General features: G+C 37.4%; 1 protein-coding gene across 1 annotated transcript in view; it reads left to right on the top strand.

Moving 5' to 3' along the window:
- The window catches only part of KITLG (KIT ligand), a gene marked incomplete at its 5' end in the record, with an annotated part of 24,588 nt that extends 17,847 nt beyond the window's left edge, over window positions 1–6,741 (top strand). The window contains 3 exons of the mRNA XM_010166633.1: window positions 4,964–5,073; window positions 5,568–5,644; window positions 6,702–6,741. Coding sequence (XP_010164935.1) covers window positions 4,964–5,073; window positions 5,568–5,644; window positions 6,702–6,741 — 227 coding nt within the window. The remainder of the gene's footprint in view (window positions 1–4,963; window positions 5,074–5,567; window positions 5,645–6,701) is intronic.
- Between the last annotated feature and the right edge of the window lie 9,206 nt (window positions 6,742–15,947).

Here is a 15,947-nt window from a genome sequence, read left to right as displayed (position 1 = left end):
TCAGATGAAAGGAGTTTGATCCAGTACAGTAACAGGAGGGATGCCAGGCAGCACAGCGGAATGTGGCACCTGTGTCTGTACTGCAGAGGGAAGTGCAGAAGCAGGTTTATTAATCTTGTTTTATAACTGGAACTGATAATCAAGTATGAAAAGAGCCTAATTAAAATAATGCAGTAAGTCAAAGAAATTGCTTGGCTGGCCATATGCTGTACAGGTGTGTTTTAACTGATTATCACTCTCTTAAGCAATTTATTGGAAAATTGGATATCAGTTAACAGCCTTATGTAGAAATGACATGAGGACTGCATGTCTGGGGCTGGGAACAGTTTGAACTCGTAATCAGATTAAATTACATTAACTTGGACATTGGATGATGACTGCTTACACTTTAGCTATTTGTTTAGAGTTTTTTGCAAGGGGGGACCTATGTCACCTATATTGGCATCTCTGTCTTGCTCCCTGACAATGGTCTTCAGTGCTGATTTTAGTTTTGTCTTTGCTTTATTGCTGAGTAAGTTTTCAATTTTAGTTAATCCCTACCTTCTTGGAAGGCACAACAATGAATAAACCTTATTACTTCCCATGTGAAGACTCCCCAGCACAGGCAACCTTGTCTACCAGCTTCAATACTGTTCTCAGAACAGCACCATTAGATTCAAAATTGAAAAAGGAAAGCATTTAGAGAAATTTCCAGGGGAAACCTGGAAAAAGCATCTCCAGATGCAAACTACTGCAATTTAAAAAAAAATATATATATCCTTTTTAATTTTCAACAGTTTTAAATAGATATATTTAAAATTAATGGTTTCTAGACCACTTAGAAGCATTCACTGTATGCAGAAGAACCCCTCCAGATAAATAAATTTTGACTCTATTAATAAAGTCTGTCTAGTCAGATAACATGAACTGTTCTTAATTCTAAATTCAACTTAAGACAAACCAGAAATGCATCATTTAATAAAATAATTTGTGAAGTAATTATAATGGAAATTTTATATAATGGAACAATTATCCCATTCTCTTTTTTTTTTTTTTTTAATGGCAATAGTTCTGCTTTCTGCTTTCATTCTTGTAATATTGAATGTAGATCTGTGGCATGTTCCCATTCCATCTTTTTCCCCATAAAATTCTCAAACACCATACCTCCCTACCCCACCCACCCCAGTTTATTTAGGCTGGTTTTTTTTCTTCTCTTTGTGTTAAATGACTATAGGCCAATTTAAATTCCAATTAACTGTTTAAGTTCCAGTTTCACTGGTATTTCTCTGGATCATTATACTGTGCATAGCCCAGAGAATTCAGATGAGACGGTTGCTATGTAAAGAACAAGTGTCAGGATAAGAATTCTTGAGTCCTGATCTCTTCTTTCAGTGGTTGATCCAAACAATTTTTTTTTTCCACCAGATGAATCTCATATTACCCTGATTTAAGCTTAATTTACTAGCTGTTACACTTCTTACTCAGTGTGGTGCCATAGTATTATTTATATTTTCATGGAAAGTTCAGTGTTGCTTTCTTTCATTTTCACCTATAATTTCCTCACAATAATTTGGCTTTATTATTCAGTACTGAAAAGCTCAAAGAACAAATAAACACAGAGATGTCTACAAGTGTTTTTAGGAAGAAGGTCTACTTTTATTACACAAAGAATACTGTAGTTTAATTCAGTAATTGCACAACAATTTGAAAATGTTCACCCATGGCTTAATGCAATTGGTATTGCCTTCTGTGCCTTTGTTTCTTTGTTCCAACTTTATAGTTGATGGAAAATCCTAATGAACAGGTGAGAGCTGCTCTGAATTTTTATAGATAAGATCTCGTGGTAATTGTGTTGGAGCTGGGCAGAGGTAAAGTGAAAATTCCTTTGAGACAAATATAGCTAAAAAAAAAAAAAAATCAAGCCAGTGCTTTGAATCATAATTGAGTGCTAAACCTACACATATAGCTCAAGGTGGAGAGCAGCTCAATAACTTCATTGTGTAGCTGAGTGGTTTTTAATGTAAATATATTTTGTTCACAGCTTAATATCCCAATGTCCATGAAGACTATACATAAATCTACATCAGATGAGCTCATTTCCCAAGAGTTTCTCCCACAAGGTGCAGAGTGGGAGCTCTGAGAGGTGCTGGCCTGCTTCCACTCCCCTTTCGCACCTTTCGGGGTAGTCTATTTTAAGTGCATAATATGCTAACTGCAAAGCCAACAGTTCCTCTGGCATTGCCCAAGGAGTTTATAAAATTAATGATACACCTGGTTCCCCCTATTCCTTCTCCTACTCTGCCTTTACAGCTGCTCGGGAGTGGGAATCTTTCTGTGTCCATATGGAAGGATTAAAAACCTATTATCATCCAGCTTGCTTTCCTTATTTCCCCTTTCTTCATTAGGACACAGGTGCCTGTGAGGTTCTCCAGACTGAAAATTCTCCAACCTCTTCCATTTTGTATGTTACTGTAAATAAAAGGCACATGAAGAAACCTGCTGTGACTCATTTCATTCTCTCCAGATCTTTCAAGAGTCGTTTTACTTAAGAGTGAATCTAAATAACCTTTTGTTGTTTGCTTTTTAAGTTAGTTTTGGGTTACTTAACTTTTGAATTAATTCATACATAATCAAGTTATTAAAAAAAAAATAAAAAAATAATTAAAAGGTAGGCTGGGAAGGGTGTCACAATTTGACTGTGTTTAGGTTCTGTTCCTGGGTTACAGGTCCCCACCTGGAAAGCTAATTATGCATTCCTTTTGGTTTTCCATAGATGCCAAAGAAAGCATCTGCATTGGAGGTACCTTCTCAGAAATGAGATTTTTCCGCTTTTAGATATCTCATTGTAAGGGGAGCTCTTCTGTTGTCTAAGATTCTCTAAAGTTTGTGAAAAATAGTAAAAATGAGGATGCTAGACTATCACTGATTACCCTGCATACAGAATATTTATCTAGAAGTTCACATAGAAATCTGCATACTTGTTATGACATGCTGCCTGGCATTGCAGAGTAGGCAGAGGATTTTTGAGGTTATACAGTCTACTGTAACATGTTATCAAATAAATTATCCTCTATATGACCTGAAGAGTTTTTCCTTTGATTTCTATTTTCCATTTTTCTGAAGTTTGCAGGTCACCATCCCCATAGGATTTACATAATTCAGTTGTATAACTCAGCAGTCTCTCATTGGGAAGAATGCTGATGTAATTAGGCAAAGCAGTGTTGCATTTTTCTTGACTAGGGCACAAGAGCAATATCGGAATTTTCTTCTGAGAATATTCTGAGAATACAATTCAGATAAAGTAATGATAGGAATCGTTTTTGAGATGTTCAGGCTGGCTCTACCCAACTTGGGTCTGTCCATATTTCTTGAAGGTCAGTTCTGTGAGTAAACCTCCTCTATGTCTAATCTGGGAAAGACACTGTGATAAAAGATATACCCCTCCAGTTAATTTCTGCTCGATTTTCATGTCCAAGCAGGCAGAGGCAGACTAATCAATAGCCTCTCTTTTTCAGCTGATGTTCACCTCTGTAGAACTTTGTCTGCTATCTTTTCCTTCTACTCTGTAGACAGATTTCTTTCATGGTAAGCTAGCATCTGTTCTACTTGACCAATGTTTCCTTTTAGTGTGCCCAGTCTACCAGATATAAGTAAAATTCAAGCCCCTGTAGTCAGAAACTAGAGTCTGTAAACAGTATATGAGAGACAGAGATACATGTAGTATATAAGATACAGACTTTTTGTTTTCTTAGCTTTTAGTTCTGTCTACTGTGACTCCAGAAAACACAGCTGAATTTCAGAGATAAAAAGAACATTTGTGTAAAAGCTTGCAAAATGACAACCAGAAAATCTCAGAGAGTTGAAAATGAGTTGCTAGTTAATTATGAGAATGCTCCTTTCTAAACTAAAGTGTTTTCGTAGAGGCTGTTTAATAATCTACTAAATGCTCATTGCTTGATCCAGTATCTCATACTGTACATGCTTAGACATTTGCTGTTTCCATGAGTCACACAAATTTGTACCGCTACCCGTCCATTTTCATTTCTGTATCTAATCACCTACACTTTTCCAGTGCTTACAGTCTGGTTCTTTTCCTGTAATCTGACAATACACCCACCATTCGAGCTGCAGACACCAGATCTTTAAATTAACTAAAACTGGGTGGATGGTATCTAGACTAGCAGTCTTCTGTGGCTTACTTTGAGTTTCAGAAGGTGGATCCCAGGGTGACTGTGTAGGACTTTCCACATCCTGCTCTTGATTAAGTAGCTGGAGGGCCACATTTTAGTCTCAGCATGCATACAGCTCCCTGTGAGGACAATGGAACTGCTTGTGTACATAACAAAGTAGGTTGAGACTCTTCCATATAAAATTTAAAAAGCTATCAAGAAATGGTTACAACAAAATAACACATAGCTAGACCTCAAGGTACAAGGGTTTGATCTTACTGAAAATGTGAGACCTTTCCAGAAAGACATTAGAAGTGAAGTCAGTCTTATTTTGTTAAATTAACCTCCCTTGAGTGGCCTCATGTTGGTTGTTTATTGTTGGCAAGGCAAAGTGTCTCTCTGTAGTCAGTGGGATGTGTCTTATGGAACCTAAGCAAATGCATGGGGTGACAGATATCTTCTCTTTCAAAAAATCACTTTGTGTTGCAAAATAAGACCTTTAAAAATTGGTAAACCCAAAACTTTGAAGTGTGAGAAAGAAAAAAATCTCTACAAATGACAAAAAGAGAATTAGTGTTGGAACTATTCAACACAGCTGTTGCAGAAATGGGAGGAGCGTCACTGTGGTCAAAAATTTCCTGTGAGATTTTGTATGAAGCACACCTCATGCACACAGCCCTTTGAAGTATCTGTTCTGCTATTTAAGATGCTGTTATGTAGGTGATGCATAAAAGTGCTCTTGCTAATAGTGTTGCCCTGAAGATAGTTTTCTGCTATGAATCTGTCTTCGCTAACGAGAACATCTGTAATTACAGAAGAGGCACTTGGCTTCATTAGCAGCTCCAGCCTGCAAGGGATCAGCATAGCACTGACATCATTGCTGTCTCTTCTTATTGGCTTTGTTTTGGGAGCCATATACTGGAAGGTAAGAAATATTACATTTAATAGTTTACATAGCGATACTACATTTCGTAGCTATAGGGAGGCAGGAAGAACAGAGCCGTTCTGTATTTGAAAGCGAGACATCTCTTTTGATCTTCACTGAACTATGTGGCATGCAAATGTAAATCTATGTCAAATTCTTGAATTCCAGCACCAAAGTGCAAATCCTGTCTAATCAGTATGATAGCTGTCTAATTGGAAATTAAAAACATTGGATTCTCCTAATTTCCAAGTTCTTCTATTATGTCTTGAGAAGAGGATTCTTTTCCTGTTGCCTCTTGTGCCCCTGCCTACAATACCAAGGCTTTGATAGTAAAATTATACTAGTAGCACATGTATGTTAGAGGACAAGATTTAGCATTTTGCAAGATGACTTTGATATTGAAAATCTGAAGCAAGCTGAAAGATGCAACAATTCTTTAGGGTGTTGTTAAAGAAAGCTTTAGAATATTTATATTTAATGCATTTTCTGCCTAGAAAACACATCCCAAATCCAGACCAGAAAGTGATGAAACTACACAGTGTCATGACTGTCAAGAGGAAAATGAGATAAGGTATAGTGCTTCACTTTATATATATATATACAAATGTAAGTTTATCTTTAAGAGCTACTTCCTGAAGGTTTTTCTCTAGCTCTGAGACAAACACAAAAAATCTCCAAACACAAAGTCTTACTGTAGAGGTAAAATGTGTGCTTAAGATGTGGCCTTTAAAGAGCTTCTAGTTTAGATATAATAATTTATATGGATAAAAAAATAATTTAGAAAAAAATCAGTATAACTCAGTCAATCAAATATACATTAAAAATAACAGTTGAAGACATTCAAAGTTGCTTGGACATGACTTTGACAAAGAAGTCTGTGAAATTCAGAAAAGGACTTAGTGATATTTTAAGTTTGAATAGTTAATGCTAAAGTGGTTTTAGAGTATTATTTAACTTCGTATTTCAGGGTGTTGGGTCAAATTTTAGCTATAAGGGATTAAGGGAAAGATCTGAGGCAGAAGGACAGATCTTTTCCTGAAGGCTTCCCACGCTGTGTGAAATGCCTGGTGCTGCTCACTGTTGAAGGTAGAAATAGGTGAGGTTTTGATCTAGGAGTCTGGTCACAGGAGCTGAAATTTCCAGTGTTTAAACTTTCTAGAGTAATAAATTCTTAAAGCAAATTTCCTTCATGTACAGTACCTGTAATGGAGACCGTGTATTCAGCAAGTATATTAATTGCTACAAATTACTCATCCTGCACCTCATCCTCACAGGTATTAAAACTTGTGAAATGGAACATTCACCTTCCTTTTAGCTTCACAGGAAATATAAAATATTGCTTTATAGGAAGAAAAGAGGAAAGAGGAAACAATTAGTCAAATGCATGAGATGGCCTAACAGGAAATGTAAACAGGTTAAATTCTCCATCAGACGTCTTCTTAAATGCATGGCATGTGGTTTTTTCTCCCTCCTCCCTGAGAAATGTCTAATATTCATCTATAACTAGGAAGACCTAATAGCAAAAATAAATGCTTATACTTTGGATTCCTTTTTATTATAACTAACTGATAAAACCTTCCCTGAAACACTAGCATTGTAGTAATAAAGTACTTTTTTTTTTTTTTCAGTATGTTGCAGCAAAAAGAAAAGGAACAACTACAAGTGTAGCTGTTGCTTTTTCTCCCTCAACACTGTTACTGTTTCGTGTACTGGTAAGTTGTTACAGTTGACAGTCTTACCATAGGTTTAGTAACTTTTGGCTGCTGAAATATAAAATGCTTCAGAGTCCATTTTGGGTAAAAAATAAAATAAAACTTGTTATCAGTAGGCTTCATTTGTACCTAAGATCTTTAGCAGCTAATGTAGTTAATTCTGTAATTAATTAATTAATGTATCATTAATTTAGGCATTTGACTTTTAACCTGAATGTTAAAAAATGAAATATGCCGGAATTCCAAAATGAAGGACAGCTCCTGCTTCTTCTTTTTGTCATGAGAGCTGATACGGAGAAGTCTTCAGGTGTTGTCCTACAGCTGTTTCAAAACAGTGTGACCTAAAAAACACAATCCTTAAACTAGCAGGTGAGTGTAGGAGAACAGGCCAAGTAGAGCTGAGCTTCTCTTAATTGTTGCTTACTCAGCACAGCTTGCCGTCTCTGTAGCCTTATCAGATACATCATTCTTGCTTTAGTATGTAAGAGTGAGCAGCAAAGGTGAGTGAGCTTTCTCGGTTCCAGCTGTTCTCTGCAGAACGGTGCACATCTCTGGCAAGGGGCTTCTTACCGCAGGATTTGTGCTGTACTTAACCCACAGCATCTCTGTCAAGGGTCTGGAAGGTTCGGGCAGTGCTGAATGCTTCACTTTATGTTGTGAGTGGAAAGGGCGGTGTAAGTGTATAACAGGCAATCCAGGTTTTGCAGTTCATCCTGCAGTGGTTGCTCTCAGGTGTGTTCCAGAGTGTTTGTTTTGATCAAGCTATAGCTATAACTGGAGAGATTTCCAGTCTCCTTAACTGCTTTGTTCTGACATCTGCTCACTGAGAAGGGAAATCATCACTGCATTGGACAAGTCACTTGATTTTTCCAAAGATGTAATCTCAGTTTGGTATTGGCTTGTCCAGATGACTTCAAGGGATGTTTACTGCCAGAGAGTGCCAGGTACAAAAATGCCAACCATAACAGTTCTGTAAAACCATGAGAGTTGTTTCATCACCATAGATTACATCAGTGAGCAATGAGCAGGCAAGTGTGTTCTTAGACCAGGAAAGTACATCCTATAACAGTAATTTTTATTTCAGAATAAAGCAATGTCTATGCAAGTGTCATTGAATTTACCTATTTCCAAAATTATAAGAAAAAATGTCTATGTACTATGTCTGTGTAAAGCTCTACTGTTTAGTAATACAGAGATGAAAATTAATGAGCAAAATTGTAATTTCTGTTTTTTCTCTTCAGGCAGGTAACAGTTCCATGTTCGCTTCATAAATGAAGCAGCTTTAAGCACATTCATATTCCTTCTGGAGTGACAGACTGAGTCTGCATCTGTTGTTGCTGCCCATGACTCCATAGACAAGATATAGAAATGAGGACAATTTGTGTTTGTTACTGTGAAAGCAACACTGAATTGAACAACGACAAGAAGAGTGTGCACTTAGCAGGACTGTATCTTATGTGAATATCTACCTTGTGTGGCATTTGGGGATTTTTAATTGCATTAATACTTGCATCTGACTCTGGCAAACAAAGTACATGTCCTGAACAAAAAGCATCTTTCAAATGCCTCCAACTATGTGTGATCATTGAAAGTCATAAATACCTTTGCATCCTTAATTTAAGTTCTGTGTCCTCTACCTTACCTTGGTGTCTTCAGATGGAGTTCTCTGAAGTGACAGAAAATGCAGAAATGGATATGGATAACATACTCTTCAATATTGTATATAAAACTTGAAAACAAAGTCATGCCCTGGACCTGTGTTCTAACTTTGTACTTATAAGGAGCTGTGTTTGTGCCTGGCAAAGGTCGTGTGTACAGCAACATGTGGTCTCTGTTGGGTGCCAAGTGGCTGGTTGCCCACCCCGGAAAGCCTCAAGAATTCAGCAGCGCTGGTGGTCTCTGTTCAGGAGAAGCAAATACTGGATGAAGACAAAGTAAACAGGAGGTGAATGCACCTCATGGAGTTTCAAAGCATTAAGAGTAACTGCTGGTGAAATTTCCAACCATGCCAAGGGAAGGGAAAGTAAAGAGTCTGAGTTGCATTCAAACGTCAGAATAAAGACAAACCCATGAAATGCATTTTAGATGCTGAAGATGTATGCCATTGATACCTTGTCTTTAAGTGTATAGCATAGAAAGTCTGAAAGATCCTGAGAGTGTATTTAGCTTTTACTTACATCAGCTGTAATTATTGTTTGCATGGTTTTTCAGTGATTAGTAAGCTTTAACATCCTGGCATTCTCCACTCTTAAAGTTAATTCTCTGAAAACAAAGGGCTTTGTTTCCCCCTTGTCTTCTGCATCTGTTGCTGTTACGGCATCCATAGAATCTGTGCAGGACTGATGTACAGACATGCATTTTCAAGTAAATCCTAAAAATACCCTGGTAAAAGTTACAAATGTAGCTGTGCCTCTTTTCATCTTGACTCTTTCCAGATAATGGGTATGAATTATTTATCTGTATTAGGGGTTTGTACTTCAGAAAGTAAAGGTAGCTCACTTCAGATTGACAAAGTGCCGTCTGTCATCAAACTGAACAGGTCAGCAAGAGTTTTAGTTTAAGTGACTTTAAAACTTAAATAAACCCCTTTTAATGTTTTACATAAAGTTGGAATTCTCTTTAAAGTATATAGTTACTTAATTTTTTTAAGAATTCTTGTGGAAATTTTAATCATCTGGTGAATTTTCTGAGAACCATGCAAAAAAGTGACATACATACAATGTATACATGCCTGCCTGTGTATGTGTGTGTAAACTTTATTAGTAAAACTATTTGTCTTTCATACTTACCAGAAAGAAAGAACCTCAAAACCTTACTATATTTGATGACAGAGCTTATGTGTGCATGTAGCCACTCTACACTGAATTTTGACCCTATTGAGATCAATGTCAAAACTTCTCATAAATTCACTGATACAAGGATTTGATCATGTGGAATCATTTGATCACTGAGGCTTTTTGCACTTCCTGAGTCTCAGAAAAGGGTCCTCAAGTCCTACTCAGGTGATATAAATTAGCATAGTTCCATAAATGTTAACAGAGCTTTGGGGTTTGCATCATCTGAAGAACTTCCCTTAGACTAGATCGAAAGAAGCTTTGTGTGAAAATTAGGCTTTCATTTTTAGTCAGAAGATGCCGGAGCACTCACCACTTAGTGAGACATAATCAAGGTTGCTCATCACTTCTGAAAAGCAAGTGCATTCTAAATTTTAGCTCTGCAAAAATCAAACAACAGAATTCCTAATCTGCAGCTGTCTCATTCGATATTATGTAGTTCCTTACTCACCAGACCCTCAGTCTTTGTGTTTCTTCAGTTATCCTGAAAGAAATGTCAGCATGACCTAATTGATGGGAAATTTACACCTTATTGCTAATGCAGAGAATAACTACATAGTGATTTTGACAGAGCGGAAAAGTGTACACAGTAAATGGAAGCAATTATCCTTACACATTTAAAAAAAACCCCTTAAATACTTCATGTTGCTATACAATATGTTCTCAAAACAGACTTATGTATTTGAAGTTTTACAGTGTTTTTCTTAAATTCAGTTGAACAAAAATCTTGTATTTATTAATGTTCTTTGTTCATAAGAATGTTAGTTTTCCTAAATGCATTTTTTCCAGAAAATCAATTGCAGAATAATGCTGCACATTGGTGTGCCCCAAATTATACTCGGATATTCAAAATGCACAATGCTTTAGGCTCCTTAGTCTACTGTTCAGTACTATAGAAAATATTAGTTGTAAATTGAAATATACATTAAACCCAGATAAACTGCTGCAAAATGTTCACCTTCTAAGAGTAACATCTTAAAATAGTAGCTAAATCACTTTCAAATAATGTCAGATACTTTAATCTCCTCTGTGGAGCAAGGTAAATTTAAGGCTACACAGGAACAGAGAGAAAATTCATGTATAAACCTTCCAACTTCACATCACAGGCATTGTTTTTTGAATATGCACCAAAGGAGTCCAATGCACGGAGTAGCAGAACTGTTGTTGTTGCTCATGGTTTTCCTGTTCTCTGCACCCCCTTTTGAGAGATCTGAACAAAGCATTGAATGTTTTCGATCATTTTGCAAAGCAGGAGGACAATTCTAGACATTTGTGGATACAGTGGATGTCATGGCACTTGGAAATGTGATCATGAAAGTATCTGACAGTTTCTGTGCCCAATTTGTCTACCCACTGAGGAGGCCCTTACTTTGGACACAGTGAAATTTTGAAATACTACTGACTAGTGCAACATGTTTGAAATCAATGGAAGTAGAATAAGTTACTGTTCAGTGGGACTAGGGATAGCAGAAATACTCCTTTAGTTGCTTCTTTATCCAGTTGTAGCCTATTTGACTTCTGAAGAGTGATCAGTTTTTCAGTCTTCTTTTTGGATAGACAGAGCCCGTGCATTAACACAGTTAGGAGAGGAACACCCTTTCTGTTAAAATGAAATTGGGGGAAAGTGAGTGTTGTAATTTTTTTATACAAAAGTCAATGAAATTTGTTTTTCAGATATATGTGGTTTTGTGATAAACTAACATTTTTAGATTTCCTTTGGAGTAGTTGAACTTAGCATGCAATAAATAGTGGCCTTGTGAGAATAAAAAGCAGATAGTGATATACTGAGTAACTCAATGTGCTACTTTAGATGTGTGTTTACAATAAGAAATTAATGGTACTTATTTCATCACAAGGTCATTTTATAAGTAAGCTTATATAATATACTATGGAGTATGTGTACAACCTGCACATTTTTTAGATTCTGATCTTCACCAGGTCTGTTTTCTCTGTTGCTCTCTCTAATATGCTGAAACTGTTCAGTACACACAAGTATTAAATTGAAAAGCTAACTGTATGTATAAAGTACAGATATTTTAAGTTAGATTTACATTTAAGAATTATCCAATATTCTTCAATTCAGGAATCTGATTCAACTGTCTATTAGATGCAGATCTACAGTAATGGTGGTATGTTGCTATTATGTTATCAAATTGATGGAACGAGGAAACTTCAGACTCTTTAGTGATAGAGACACAGAGGTTTGCTGGTAGTATCGTGGGCAAATTCATTTATTTCAGTGTAAATGTCAGCACAGTCTTACATAGTTACATTCTGACTGAAGATAGTCAACAAAGTTTATAAAATGTGATGTGTATGTATATATATGTCTTCTTAAAGATAGATGTTTTCCCAGATCCTTTTTTATACCAGTTCAAATTTGGAATTTACATTATATACATATACTTTATTGTTCTAAATAAAGATATTATGCACTGCCAATTAATTAGTATATTGCATTATGTCAATCCCATTTAAGACCTCTTTTTAAGTCCTGTCATCTCCTGGAAGAATTTTCTGCTGGAATGTGTGCTACTAGATACAAACTCCTTCATAACACATTTCATTTCTTAATCATGTGTTTTGAAATCTTGTGCCACCAAAGTATGTGTCCTCATTATCAGCTTCCAGTGCTGATCCATAGTCTGTCTGTGATTATGAAAATTATTCCAACTTCAGAATTAAAACTTTATTACAGCTCCTTAATGAGACTGGATTTGTTTATGCCCTGCTTTAGGCAGTTTTTCGCATCCCATTCTTGCTATTAGCCACATATTTGGATTTTAATTTAATTTAATTTACCACTAAAAAGTCTGAATGTTGTTGATGCATTTCTTTTTCAGTAAGTGGCATTTACCAACTCAAAAATTTATTAGAAGTAGCAGGTTTTCAGCTGAGACCAGAGTTTATTCCGCAAGGACGGCACCCTTCCTTTCAGGTTTCAACAGTTTATTGTGTCTTTTCAGTAAGAAGCCCAGGAGATGAGGTTGGGAGGAAAGACTGAGCTGCCAGGGAGCTCTGGCACCTTTCCACTCCTAAGAGAGAATGAAAGGATGCCAGCCTACGAGGAAGAGAGAAACCTGCTGAGGCTTTTAACCTGCCTCCAAGAGAGGTAAGGAGCCTTGGAAGAAAGAGAGGCAAGTAGGCAGATATAGGAGGTTTACAAATAGAAGTGAGGTACAGACAGGACTGATGAGAAAGAGCAGAGAGCAGGGTTAATAGGATGGGAGACAAAGGAACGGGATTTGGGAATGGCAGAATTTAAGGCTGTGGCTTAAATTTAACAGCTTTGGTTGTTGGTCTGGACACAGCAAGAAATGCAGAGCTGATGAGCTTGAAGAAGGCCATGGAGCAGTAGAGCTCTTCATTGATGGCGTAGGAGAAGTCATGCCCTGAGGAGGAACACTGGTGGCTCAGGTGGGTCAGAGGTATGATGGACACTCATTTCAGCTAGGACTAGGTGGCCACCACATAGCTGCAGAGGTTGGAGGTGAGTATACTTCATATGCAAAGCAGCATTCATGTAACTAAAAGGAGGCAGACTTGACCTGTAAGTTCAGGAAGGCAGAATTCCAGAATCACAGAATGGCAGGGGTTGGAAGGGACCTCTGGAGATCATCTAGTCCACCCCCCCTGCCAAAGCAGGTTCACCTAGAGCAAATTGCACAGGACTGCATCCAGGTAGGTTTTGAGTATCTCCAGGGAAGGAGACTCCAATTATTAACAGTAGAATTAACAGCAGGGTACCTAACAATGAGATGTAAGAGCTCTTAACTAACAAAACAACTCTCACTGAAGCCAGGAGATGGTACTGGTAATCTGGAGAGTTGGGGTTGTCCAGCCTGGAGAAGAGAAGGCTCCAGGGAGACCTTATAGTGGCCTTTCAGTACTTAAAGGGAGCCTATAAGAAAGATGGGGACAAGCTTTTTAGCAGGGCCTGTAGTGATAGGACAAGAGGTAATGGTTTTAAACTAAAAGAGGGTAGATTCAAACTAGATAGAAGGAAGAAATTTTTTATTTTGACGGTGGTGAAACACTGGAAGATGTTGCACAGAGAGGTGGTAGAAGCCCCATCCCTGGAAACATGCAAGGTCAGGCTGGATGGGGCTCTGAGCAACCTGATCTCGTTGAAGATGTCCCTGCTTACTGCAGGGGGGTTGGACTAGAAGACCCTTAAAGGTCCCTTCCAACCCAAACCTTTCTCTTATTCTATGAATTGTAACATATGTAGATGGAGTGAAGGGAAGGAATGAAAGTCAGGAAAAAAGATGTAACTCTTCAGCCAGAGAGATTGCACCATTATGTTTTTGGTAGTCTGACTTACAATTTTTGGAGCCTTACATAATGCTGACTAACTACTCCCCACCACCACTGAATGTGAACCCTGCAGACTTAAATGTGCTAAAGGATCACGAGAAATATTTACCTTCAGTTTTCCAATGAAAAACAATGAATATAAATAGCTCATTCAGTGAACAAAAGTAAAGGCAATCTTTGTCCAAGGCACGGAGAGCATTAATAATAGCATTTTCCTACTTCTGTCATGCAGAAAAACAATGTTTATTATAATAAAGTACAGTTTCTTGATAGCAATACATTTGAACAGTTTGACACTTTTGTGAAATGACAGTATTTAGATGAGCTGGATATATGCCCACACCACATATACTCCATGTTACACTCCAGTGTAATTTCATTCCATGTTAACAAACGTGTTATTAAATATGTTTTTGCCCAAACTTTCTGAATGTTATTATGTAAGTTGTTTTTAGTTTTAACAAGATGGGTTGTTTCAGGATTTCACACTACATTAACAACTTACTTTCCTTACTACTCTTCATGTAGCCATTGATTATACATTTTCTTTCAAAGTTCAAATGTTTCTAAAATGGATTAAGTTTTGCAATAACTGCATTGAAGTAAGTGCCAACACAATCAAATTTCATGTTTCTATATGCTTAAAGGGAATGTGCTGGTGCATAGTAGAAAATAAGGCTAAGTTAAAGAAGACTGCCAAAATTGTGGAGTGGGGGAATGGAAGTTTAGCTCTTTCCTCCACCATATCATGAGGAAAGTTATTGCAACACATAACAGGAAAAATCCCAAATGAGATTATAGTTCCCCTGACTAGTGGCCCTTTCTGCAAGATCCCACAATAAGCAAGCAGGAACTAAAAATACAGACTAGACTTTTTCTAGACAGACCTTGGGCTGCTGGCCAGTCACAAAATACAGGGACAATTTTAATTCTTTTTTGGCAAAGAAGATATTTTCTTGAGCTCATGGAAAAATATTCAACTGAGATCACAAAAACGTCTTTGTCACCAGTTCTGCAGTGGGGGATAATAGCAAGATAGTAAAATTGGCCCAATTAGAGTGAAGAAGCTACAGAGCAGAATGTATAGCTTTTGTCAGTTTAAGTGACTACCCCAAGTGACAAAATGTCATCTTAGAAATTTCACCTTGTCATCTCCTACATTGTGATTGATGATTATTAGGACCCCACAGGTTATTTAATCTGTCATGTTCTTGAAGTTAAATATTTTAGACCTTCCTTTTTCTTGGCAATGCTGTCATCATTGACAAAACACAGAACATCCTTCACCTTTAGAAATGATAAAACGGGGATGTGTCTCAAAACCAATTAATAGCATCAGTGAAGGCAGAGACATAGCATCTAAATCTTTTGAATTGCATCCCAAGAATAATGCAATGAGTTCTTTGGGGTACTTACTACTTTGCCAGAAGTTGAGAAGAAATTATCCCATCGACATGGTGGTACTGCTCAGCAGTTTGTTGTTAAGTCCTGTTTCACACTGTTCCAGAGGAGTCCAATTGCCTCAGTTAGTAAGCACTGTGTTTTCTTGATTTTGTTATAAATGCTCTAACCTTTGAATCAAACAGATTTGTGCAAATGAACGATGCTGTTATAATTGGGTACTCACTGCATTCCAAATAGAATCACTGATACATAGTAAAGTTTTAAGCAGACATACTAGTGTACCTTTAATGTAGTGTGTGCATGTGTGTGGGATGGGAGGTGCTGGGGGAGGGTGTAGGAGGAGGCAGTGTTTGGATTTAGCAAACTTTACAGGTAACTACCATGAACTTCAATCATACACCCTGAAGGAATGGCTGCACATTACAGAATCTCTTCACAAATTCAACCCTTGGCGAGAGTGAGCCTCAGGATTGCCAAGTTCAATGTGCTGATCAAAAGTCTCGCTGGGTGCCCCACCCCGCACTATGCTCCCCAGCCATCCACAGCTCAGCACCGTCATCCTTCCTGCTCTGTGGCTGCACGTGCCAGAACCACACACACCTACCAT

This window comes from Antrostomus carolinensis, unplaced genomic scaffold (genome assembly GCF_000700745.2).
Source record: "Antrostomus carolinensis isolate BGI_N321 unplaced genomic scaffold, ASM70074v2 scaffold1444, whole genome shotgun sequence".
Classification (NCBI taxonomy): domain Eukaryota; kingdom Metazoa; phylum Chordata; class Aves; order Caprimulgiformes; family Caprimulgidae; genus Antrostomus; species Antrostomus carolinensis.
The sequence above is the reverse complement of the archived record's forward strand: the minus strand, read 5'-3'. Positions and strand labels throughout refer to the sequence as shown.